The following is a 12091-nucleotide window of genomic DNA, read 5'->3' on the forward strand; positions in this document are numbered from 1 at the left end:
TTACTTTTTTTATATACTCATATTTATTTCTTTTTACAAGCTACATGTTTCAAAGTCCCCTGGGCCAATCTTTTCTTTTTTTGTTTATATTGGGATGGAGGTGTGTCACAGATGGCACCAGACCATTCTAGGACGACAGGCCCCGCAGTCACACAATTACGAAATGGGAAAATGATCTAGGAGGGGGTCTGGACTCGGAAAACTAGATGCAAATATGGTGTGCTATAAGCGCAGTTGCAAATAAGTCTAACTACAAATGACTAATGAGGTGGGATATGGTCCCCCAGCACTCGTTGAACTTTAGGCCTACAACTTCCAACTGTTGCTTTTGATGATGCCAATTACCAGGAACCCTTATGTACATTTGGTGGGAATGCCCTAAAATGAAAAGTTTTGGACTAATATTTATCAGTTAGTATATACTTTACTAGGGAAGGGCATCCAAAAAAGAAGCGCTGCTAAACCTAAAGCCCCCTAATTGCACCAGAAATCAATTTGGCTTACTGGCGTTTCTTTGGTATCCCCCTCTTTTTCCTACCTTAACTCCTCCTTTCTTCCTACTTTTTTCCTTTAACACTGCACTCAAAACCCTTTGTTTTGTGCACTTTAAGCATCTTTAATGGTGACTTAATTAAGCACAGTGGTGTGACCCCCCACCCTAATAAACATCTGAGAAATACCACCCTGAGCTTACGAGTTAAAAATATGGTTAGCAACAATTTTAACTACCGATGGTAGGATATACTAAATCTTATGGCATTGATAGTGTAATACATGATTATATATTGCATAATAAACCTTTCTTTGTGGATCCTCCTGAAAATGACCCTCGCCCCAACAGATTTCAATGTCTCCGATTATACTCCTGAATTGAAATGTGTTTGCATGTATGTATGCATATATGTGTATGATTGTGTAGTTCAATTTTTGGTAATTAGTATATATTTGAATAATTAATTATTGTATAACTTTATAGCGATGGGACTCTAAATAGGTCATTATTAATTATGGAGAAGGGGTGGGATTAAATAAGTTTGTACTTGTTCCTACTTCTTTAGGGATATGTAAGCTAAATTATTTTTATTTGTTTTTTTGTTTTGTCTTGTAACTAGTTGTTTTGTGATTGTCGACTACTGAATGATTATAGATTTTTTTTCTGTTTTTTTTTTACATGTTTGAAATAAACAATTTTACTATATCATTGAAACATAGTGATTGCAAACAATGTACACATGTATTCTCACTTTAATAAAAATGTATTGAAACAGAAATGTATTAAGTGTGCTTTTAAATCTATCTATATAGATTTAAATATCTGAATTTATCCATTAGCTTCCTGTAAGAGAAGATCGGCTTCAGAAAAGGTATGTATAACGCTTTCCTCTTTACAGGGCTAGAAAGATTTGTTTTAGAATGTGGCTACGAGTAGATTTAGAGTTATTTAGGTTTTGGGTGAACTACTTTCATTTCAGTTGTGAAAAGTAAAATCACTGACCTTGCTACAGTATCTCACAAAAGGGAGTACACCCCTCACATTTTTGTAAATATTTTATTATATCTTTTCATGTGATAACACTGAAGAAATGACACTTTGCTACAATGTAAAGTAGTGAGTGTACAGGTTGCATAACAGTGTAAATTTGCTGTCCCCTCAAAATAACTCAACACACAGCCATTAATGTGTAAACCACTGGCAACAAAAGTGAGTACACCCCTAAGTGAAAAGGTCCAAATTGGGCCCAATAAGCCATTTTGCCTCCCCGGTGTCATGTGACTCATTAGGGTTACAAGGTCTCTGGTGTGAATGGGGAGCAGGTGTGTTAAACTTGGTGTTATTGCTCTCACTCTCTCATATTGGTCACTGGATGTTCAACATGGCACCTCATGACAAAGAACTCTCTGAGGATCTGAAAAAAATAATTTTTGCTCTACATAAAGATGGCCTAGGCTATAAGAAGTTTGCCAAGACCCTGAAACTGAGCTGCAGCACAGTGGCCAAGACCATACAGCGGTTTAACAAGACAGGTTCCACTCAGAATAGGCCTCGCAATGGTCGACCAAAGAAGTTGAGTGCACGTGCGCAGCATCAAATCCAGACGTTGTCTTTGGAAAATAGACGTATGAGTGCTGCCAGCATTGCTGCAGAGATTGAAGGGGTGGGGGGGTCAGCCTGTCAGTGCTCAAACCAAATGCCGCACACTGCATAAAATTGGTCTAAATGGCTGTCGTTCCAGAAGGAAGCCTCTTCTAAAGATGATGCACAAGAAAGCCCGCAAACAGTTTGCTGAAAACAAGCAGACTAAGGACATGGATTACTGGAACCATGTCCTGTGGTCTGATGAGACCAAGATAAACTTATTTGGTACAGATGGTGTCCTGCGTGTGTGGCAACAACCAGGTGAGGAGTACAAAGACAAGTGTCTTGACTACAGTCAAGCATGGTGGTGGGAGTGTCATGGCCTGGGGCTGCATGAGTGCTGCCGACACTGGGGAGATACAGTTCTATTGAGGGAACCATGAATGCCAACATGTACTGTGACATATGGAAGCAGAGCATGATCTCCTCCCTTTGGAGACTGGGCTGCAGGGTAGTATTCCAACATGATAAGGACCCCAAACACACCTCCAAGACAACCACTGCCTTGCTAAAGAAGCTGAGGGTAAAGGTGATGGACTTGCCAAGCATGTCTCCAGACCTAAACCCTATTGAGCATCTGTGGGGCATCCTGAAACGGAAGGTGGAGGAGTGAAAGGTCTCTAACATCCATCAGCTCGTGGATGTCGTCAAGGAGGAGTGGAAGAGGACTCCAGTGACAGCCTGTGAAGCTCTGGTGAACTCCATGCCAAAGAAGGTTAAGGCAGTGCTGGAAAATAATGGTGGCCACACAAAATATTGACACTTTGGGCACAGTTTGGACATTTCCACTTAGGGGTGTACTCACATTTGTTGCTAGGGGTTTAGACATTATTGGCTGTGTGTTGTGTTATTTTGAGTGGACAGCAAATTTACACTGTTATACAAGCTGTACACTGACTACTTCACATTGTAGCAAAGTGTCATTTCTTCAGTGTTGTTAGTTACATGAAAAGATATATTAAAATATTTACAAAAATGTGAGGGGTGTACTCACTTTTGTGAGATACTGTATGTGATCTAGTATGGAAAATCTTAAGACAAGACTAACTGAACAAAATTACAAATCATTTAGAAGGTAAAGTATTTAGTATAAAAATATTTTAAATGTGTATTTAGCAATGTGTGTGGAGATAAAATGTATTGAAGTTTTACATACATTTAGAAAAATTACTTGCAGCAGGGCCCTGTGGCAGACTGCAATATTTTTCCAATCAGTCTATAGCATGCAAAGTTCTTCTCTCAGAGATAGTTTTGAATTTCATGGTTTGTGTAAGCGGCGGTGAAGATGTACCAGCAGCATAAATAATTTCTGAATAATCAGGCATGTATATTATTGGGTTGCAAATAAACTTGACTTGATAAAACTTGGGAGAGCAAAACTTAAACATAGCAGGGAACCCAGGTATACTCAATCCCATAACAAAAAAAAAGCCAGGAGCAGAAACGACGTGTCTTTGGGAGTAACCTAGGTGCTACATTTACCATTGGTTTTCCAGATGGGATTGTACTTTCCTGTAATTGCTTACCTCAGCCTCCTTTTGCTGTAGAATCATGTCCTTGTCTAGCACTTCCTCTTCAACAGGCCTAAAGCAAAAAGAAAAAAAAAATACATATTTAACACAAAGCTGTGACTAGCAATGAACTTCAAACATAAAAAAAAAAAAAAAAAAAAAAAAAAAAAGCTCGATGTGTACTTACTTGCCGGTACGTTTTAATCTCTCAGAGCGGAAGTTTTCATAGTGCAAATCCTGTGTGACCTCTTGGAGGTCCTGCATGTGTGTCCTGTGGAGACAAAAACATCACAGCTTTCAAACACTGGCCACTGAACTATAAAAGATAAAGGAGCAACGTAATGACCACACTTCTTTAGCATGAAAGAATGGCTTCCTGCTGAGAGGAACAATTGCACTGTAGGGGTTAGGGTTGAGAGGCTGGACAGAGTTCCTCTGTCAATATGTATATAAACAAGTACTAAAATAACTGCAAAAGATATATAGAAAGTATACACAGGCTGACTGGAAATACGTGACTGGAACCTCAACTGCATGTAAGAGAATGAGAGAAAAAAAAAAAGTAAAGACTTCCATATGCAGTTTGAGGCTGCATTCACACTTGAGCGTAGCGTTTTCACGTGTTTTTTACCGCGATTTTCAGGCGTTTTTTTTTTTCAGGCGTTTTTGGAGGCAGGCATTGACATCTATCAAAAACGCTGGTAATCAGCCCAAAAAGAAGCTCATGTACTTTTTTCAGCTACAGGCGTTTTGCTTCAGGCGTTAAAACGCTCAGACGTGAACAGGGGCCATTTAAATGAATGGGGTTTTACTTGTTGGGCCTTTTGGAACGTTTTAGGAGCTGAAAAACGCTCAAAAACGCCCAGGTGTGAATTGCAGGTGGTTCATGTTACAATCAGACAAAATTTGACTCACTGGTGCCCCTGTTGGTACCACCTGGCTGTGGAAAGTAGTTGATCAAACAGCATTTGCATTCAATCAGATGCAAGCACTGTTTCACTATTCTGACTGCTGCTGGAACCATCTTGTCAGAAAACAGTAGCCAGCAGGAGAGATTTGTCCATCCGCGCTATTTGCCATGGATGGAAACTATGTGTACTATCAACTTATTTTTTTATGCACAGTGTAAAGATAGGTGCAACTATCTTTTTATGTAATATGATCAGCTTTAGATGAACGTTTTAAAGTTGTACTTTAGGAACAAACTAACATTTCTTTTTTTTTAAAAAGAACTACTAACTTTTCTTTCATAACTTACTCTCCCACACCAGAAAATTCTAAAACTATACAATTTAATTCCTCTGAAATCCTTTTTTACAGTGACTGACATCAAAGCCAAGCAGCCAAACTTTCTACTATGATGGATGCTGGGAGGAAGATCTTCAGAGGTGCCACATATCACATCTGACATTTTTCCTGGCCCCTCAGAGACTTTTAGTGATGTTTGTGGATGGTCTTTGTGGCTGTGTGGGGCAGTGTTGATAGACTTATTTGCAGCTTTCTGCAAAGGCTGACAATTGATGGGGGTGGAGTAAGCCCACAAAATCTTCTGTAAGAAAAAAGCCCCATACACAAGGGCCAGAGGCTGGCCGTCATTGGCCGGTTCAATAAAAACCGTGCATCATTCGGCCCGTGTACGGCACTCGTTCGACGTTCGAGTATGCTGGAAAACCAGAAGCTGACCAGCCATTGGCTGAGAGCACTGATCGGAGAGTTCTGGTGGGAGGGCCATCCCCCTGTCAGAACACATTAGCTCAGGGCCTGGTTTGTCCCTGAAACAGAGAATAGGGACGAATCAGGCCCAAATTTTTGCCTGAATTTTGGACCTGAAATGGATCCAAAGACGCACAGGACCCTTGTGCAATCCACTCCGCAACAGCCACAGAGATGTGTGAACTGGCCCTATTGAGAGCCAGGCACACTCTCTTGTCATGCGATGTGGGGGAACCCGCATCAAAATTGCACTTGTGTGAGCCCAGTCTAAAGGACACCTGCACTTAGAGAAATATAAAAGCTGCCACTGCTGACCTATTCAGAACATGCTAGTTGTCTGTCTCCGAGTCTGAGATATACAAAAGGTATACAGAAAAGTCAGAATAAAGTCAAACTCCTAAGCTAAATACAGGTTTTGGGACAATGCTGAGAAAATACCAAAGCTATTGGATCAGCATGACAGCCAGGCAGCCAACATTTTCATCAAAAGGAAATCCTTCCTTTAAAGGTTATGTGTGTACTGCCAAATTTGCAGTGTTTCCCTTGAACTGTATTTTAACCAGAAGCAAACTTTGCCCTGCACTGCCAATTAGAACTATAAACCTCTTTCCAAACGCTCTTCAGATGTTTTACAAATGGTGAATACAGCAATGTGTGTCTGCTTACTGTCCAATACAGCCGGCTGTATTAATCTGAGCACTGAAACTGGCATCATTGTGGCTATTTGCAGACACCTACTTACTTCATATTTCCTTTTACCAACCACAGATGAAAAATCACAAGCACCTGTGGGATAGCTAGAGGCTGATCTCACACCAGCAAGCACTCTGCAGACCCTGGCACAACAAAGATCCCGGGAATGCTGGACATTCTGGGCACACATAGGTATGCGTCAGCTGCCTAAAACTTGGTGGATATTTAGTAAGGGGAATGCTTTAGTGGACTTTGCTACAATGGATAACATGTATGTATGGTGCACTTTATTATGGAAGCTGTTTCCATGAAGGTTTTACTTCCACTTTAGTAACCTTTACCCGAAAAAATTTTAAGGCTACATTAACATCTGAGTGTAGAGACGTATTGCACGTTTTTTGCATGGCAACCCATTGACCTAAATGGGCTGCCTGTTGCACTACAAACACGCCAGAGCAGCTCAAGTATTAATTTTTGGCACTGAGCCGATCGCGTTGGTGATGTGCATTTTGTCGCACAGAAAACATGCGACTGCTACCCGCGTTTTGGGGTGCCATTAGGAAATAATGGCACGGCAAGCGTCGAAGCAAAGAATGCATTTCCAAGTTGCTCAAATGTGAATGTAGCCTATCAGGATGGCAAGTGTACATTATTGTGATCAATTTGCACTAATTAAACCCAAATATTCCCAAAATGTAAACGCAAAGCAAACGTGCTAAAGTTAAGTCGATGGAGAAATAATCATTTTATTTGTCTACTAAGCAGAACAAAACAGAGAAAAGAAAAAAGGTGTAACGTTCTAGCCTGCACAAGCTCATACATTTCCTTTACAACACCTAGAGGAAACTTACAATTGTGCAAATATATCTTAACTAAAGCAAAACAGTTCAAATACATTAATAACTTATTTAAAAATGCTTAGGAAAACTTCAAATGAGTGGATGGTACTCCGGAATAAATTATTAGACAGTAAATTTGGTGGTCTGTAGGGGTCACTGTAGTTGTTCATAAAACTAATGAGTGACTTTAATACACTCACAGGTTTCTGAGGAGTTTTTATTTAAACTATAACACAATAAAAAGTTTTTTTTTTACCCATTTTAGAAGAATATCTATAGATGTCCTATATTCACATTCCTTGGTCTATATAATTATGAAAACGATTATTAACTTTATATATACATAAAAAAAAAACACAACTTATAAGAAGATTTATCCTGAATTCCCATTTGGTATGTTTACCGCTTTTTTTTAACTCCTGGTGGACTAAACCTTCCATTTTCGCACAGGCCCTCTTTAAACAGCACGGGTTGCTTACTTTACATGAATCATACAGCATCACCAAAATAAAAAAGATACCCCGATGGTTTCCTTTACAGATGCAACATTTTCTCAGCGCCCCTAAAGACAACCAAAATTATGCTAGAAAACCTATGTTTTCTAGATGTCTGACGTCTGCTGAAAATGTCACAAAGAAAGGGGAACCCTCATTACATATGCTGGAACTGCCCACACAGCCAACCAATTCAGTACCAAGTACACTGACTGACAAAAATCTCTGGCCAGATCCTCATTTTTCCACCTGGTGACATTCCTACTAAACCCCACATCCAACCATCCACAGCATACAGGCACTCCCTCCCTCCCTCCCTTTTCATCTGTTTAACACTAGGCAAACAACCATCCCTAGATAAAAACCTGCAAATATGCCAAATGTAAAAGGCTGGTTTCGTCAAAGACTACATAGCAAAGATGAAAGAGTTGATCCATATTAGTGACGGGAGCATAACTCCTTGCATTTTTACATGGTTAGGGTGGATGATATTCAAACTTACATACAGTATATAGAACACAATATGTGCCCAACAGCAGTCCCCCCCTACTTGAAGGGAAACTTGTGCAGGATGATCTCCCCTCTGAGTTGACGTAGTGCTCCATTCCTTTCAGTTGGCATACAACTACACCACTTAGCCAGTCTTTACCCTCTAGGTTCCTTGCTAGACTACTTCAGGTGACTCTGCTGCCACTTACATCTTCCTTATATGGGTTTCTTCCTCCTGCATCTCCCCTTCCAACCACAAAAACCCAAACCATACCACCATCTTCCAACCCAACCACAAAACCCGAAACAATAGCACCCTTACGGTATTACCCAACAGAACTTTCAGAAGTATACAATTACAAATTTTAAGACTTTTTAAAGTGGTTCAAAAGGCTGAAGGTTTTTTACCTTAACCTCCTTCCGCCTGCGCTATAGCCGAAAGACGGCTACAGCGCGGGCTCTAATTTCCGGGAGGCCATCTTTATACGGCCTCCCAGTGACAGGCTCCCCGCGCGCTCCCGCGAGCGTGCATTGGGGAAAATCTGTGTCGGCTGTGTCCCTTGGACACAGCCAATCACAGATCGTGGTGAATGGCCAATCACAGTGGCCATTTACCATGTGATCGGACCATGCAATGAGAGATGATCTCATATGTAAACATATGAGATCATCTCTCATCGCCAGCTCTCTTCCTCACACAGAGACTGCAGTGTGAGGAAGCGGTAAGCTGACACAGAGGAATGTAATCAGGGCACTGATCACCAGTGCCCTGATTACACAAGAGGAGAAAAAAAATGTCATAACTGCCCACAGTGCCCGCCATCAGTGCCCACAATCAGTACCCATAGTGCTGCCAGTCAGTGCCCATCAGTGCCTGCTCATCTAGGCACTGATGGGCACTGACTAGCAGCACTATGGGCACTGAGTGTGGGCACTGATGGTGCTGCCCAACAGTGCCGCCTGTCAGTGTCCATCAGTGCCACCCATCAGTGTCCATCAGTGCCGCCTCTCAGTGCCCAGCAGTGCCACCTATCAGTGCCGCCTATCAGTGCCGCCTATCAGAGCTCATCAGTGCGGCATAGTAGTACCTCCTCATCAGTGCCCATAAGTGCCACCTCATCAGTGCAGCCTATCAGTGCCACCTCATCAGCGCACATCAGTGGAGAAAAATTTATTTATTTTCAAAATTTACTCACAGAAAATAAGAAAAACTTTTTTTTTCTCAAAATTTTCTGTCTTTTTTCTTTTTTTTTTGTAAGAAATAAAAAACCCAGAGGTTATTAAATACCACCAAAAGAAAGCTCTATTTGTGTGAAAAAAATGATAAAAATGTCATATGGGTACAGTGTAGCATGACCGCGCGATTGTCATTCAAAGTGTGACAGCGCTGAAAGCTGAAAATTGGCCTGGGCAGGAAGGGGGTAAAAGTGCCCAGTAGGCAAGTGGTTAATGCATTCTCTGCTCTCAATCACAGCCAGTGAGGAGGGAGCGGGCTGAACTGTGCTCTGTGTGTCTATTGACAGCTTGCTATGGGGAAACTCCATGGTGGGGAGGAACCTAGAATGCCAACAGTGGACCGAGGAAGAGAGAATTAAGGATGCTCTATGAAAAACCATTGCGCAGAGCAGGTAAGGTTTTTTTAAGCACTTTAGGTCCACCCAATGCAGTTTTACTGCTACAGGACTGCACCTGTGCACCAGATCAAGTAAATATACACTTTCGGGTAAGGGGCACGCATGCACGCAATTTTGCTGTGATTACACACAGCGGAAGTCAATCGTTGGATGTAGGGTACCCGATGTCCGCCCGCATTTGTGATCGTTAGGCAGAGAGACATAACTGTTTACATAGGCAAATCAGTGTTCTAACAGGAGGGAAGTGATGGAATTTGTGTCCCTGCAATGCAGGGAATAAATTCCATCTCTTCCCCTAGTATAAGCCCCTCAAACAGTATAGTAAAACACTGGCTAGGCACACAGTTAACCCTTTATGGCCCCTGATGTTTAACTCCTTACCAGTCAGAGTAATTATTACAGTGACAGTGCAGATTTTTTAGCACCGATCACTGTATTAAAGAATGTCCGCCGCAATATCGCAGTCCCGATATAATCCTCGCCATTACTAGTAAACATAATAGAAAATATCCCATAGTTTGTAAATGCTATAGCTTTTGTTCAAACCAATCAATATACACCTATTGGGACTTTTTTTTTAAACCAAAAATATGTAGCAGAATACATGTTGGCCTAAAATTTTAAATGGATAGGGTTTATGTATTTTATTTTATTTTTTTCAAAATTGTTGGTATTTTTTTTTTGTTTATATCGCAAAAAATGAAAAATGCAGAGGTGGTCAAATACCACCAAAAGAAAGCTCTATTTGTGGGAAAAAAAAGGACATACATTTTCTTTGGGTACAGCGTTGCAATGCAATTGTCACTTAAAGTAACACAGTGCAGTATCAGAAAAAATGGCCAGGTCATGAAGGGGGTAAATCTTCTTGAGGTCAACTGGTTAAAGCCTAACTACACTTTTGTTGAGGGAAAAAAAAAAAAACATTCCGCTCTGGGTGATCTCTGTACATTACAAGGATTTTAACAAACTTTGTTGCAGATTCCTACCTTTTGTTATTCTGAACCAATCCGTGTTTGTTTTTCTGTGTCTCTGTGCTGAGTGGGTCTAATGGGAGTGGTTTCATAATTATCAGTCAACTGTGGCAGCTGCAGGGCTCGAATGAGGAAAGCTGCTGGGCCTGCTTCCCTATTAGACATGTTCCTATTGGGAGTATCTCACCAAAAATTACATTTTTGTTGCAGGGGATGCCAGAAATCTGACTTGTATCTTAGTGCAGACTTCTGGGAAAATTGGTGAGCCAATCACACAAGCAGGAAATTATGTTTCTGGGGTGTGGTCAGGACACATTCTGTGTACAGAACAGCTCCAGGTAGCCATATTACATTGCATTTTCAGAAAATTACAACAGCTGTAGATTGAAAAGGAAAGGTAATTTTTTTAAAAACATTCAACTAAAATATGATCTGTGTCGCAATGTAATACGCTATATTGTTCTTTCTTTAGTTACTATTTTTTTTCCCCCACGAAAGTGGAGTTACCCTTTAAATAAAAGGGCTAGGTCATAAACCAAAACATCTATAAAAGGTTAGAGTCAAGAGTGCATACTAATTCCAGAATAAAGAGTCATCAGTGCCTCAGAACTTTAATTATGGCATATGAGTCAATTAATGGCAGTTTCCATCAAACCTCCATAACACAGGTGTTTCCTGGCAGATTAATGAAGGAATAGCAGTTATGTTTAGCAAAGACAGCTCAAAATAATGATTAGTGCTACAAATGCCACATGAGCTATAGCTCAGTTAATTTTGCCTTTTATCCTTTAACTGTAAAGTTTTGATGCATAATTGGGTGAAAAGTATAAATGAATTGCTAAACATAACTATATATAAATTTAGGCTGGGCCAGAGGGTGGTAAATATGCTTAATGCTGACATTTTGTGCTTTTTTGGTACAATTTATTTTACATATTTTATATCCATGCTGAACCCTTTGTTGTGGTTATTCGGCATACATCTGTTATGGTGCAAAATATTAAGCAGAAAGTAATATTTGCATGAGGAATATGGGGAATGTAAGACGAGATTAAAAGTTAGGGTTTAGATAGAGGTGGTACTGACATTCATGTGCAGAAAAATTGGATTTTTGACTTACCGTAAAAAAATCCATTTCTCTGATGTTCATTGACGGACACAGCTCCTGATATTCTAAACCATTGGGTTATACTGCCCCTACAGTAGTAGGATACTATGCAGAAATAAAAGTCTGGCTATGCCTGTGGGAAGTCCCAGGGGGTATACTCCCTCTTTCTGCTGCAGGTACTCAGTTTTGTTACAAGCACTGTCAGAGAAAATACAAATCACAGAGGGGTGGGTACTGTGTCCGTTAATGAACATCAGAGAAAACTGGATTTTTGTAAGAACTTACTGTAAAATCATTTTGTCTGAAGTCCATTGACAGATGCAGCAGCAATGCTTCTTTTCCCTTGGGTTATACGCCATCTACAGGAGTAGACTAGGCAGTGAAAAAAAAATTCACTGACACGCCTATAGGGGCTGTCCTTCTCGACATAACCCCCACACACACACTGTGCTCTCAAATCAGATTCATAGCAAGCAGTGAAAAGAAGACACAAACCATCCCC

At 40.6% G+C, this 12091-nt stretch overlaps 1 protein-coding gene across 1 annotated transcript in view; it reads right to left on the minus strand.

Moving 5' to 3' along the window:
• LOC309554335 (septin-2A) overlaps positions 1-12091 on the minus strand; it is a 219879-nt gene that overhangs the window by 46244 nt on the left and 161544 nt on the right. The window contains exons 10-11 of the mRNA XM_082255992.1: positions 3836-3919; positions 3664-3721 (exon numbers count right to left, since the gene is read on the minus strand). Of these exons, the coding sequence (XP_082112118.1) occupies positions 3664-3721; positions 3836-3919 (142 nt within the window). The remainder of the gene's footprint in view (positions 1-3663; positions 3722-3835; positions 3920-12091) is intronic.

The sequence above is a fragment of the Pelophylax lessonae genome (assembly GCF_965119305.1).
Source record: "Pelophylax lessonae genome assembly, chromosome: 1".
NCBI classification, from domain to species: Eukaryota; Metazoa; Chordata; class Amphibia; order Anura; family Ranidae; genus Pelophylax; species Pelophylax lessonae.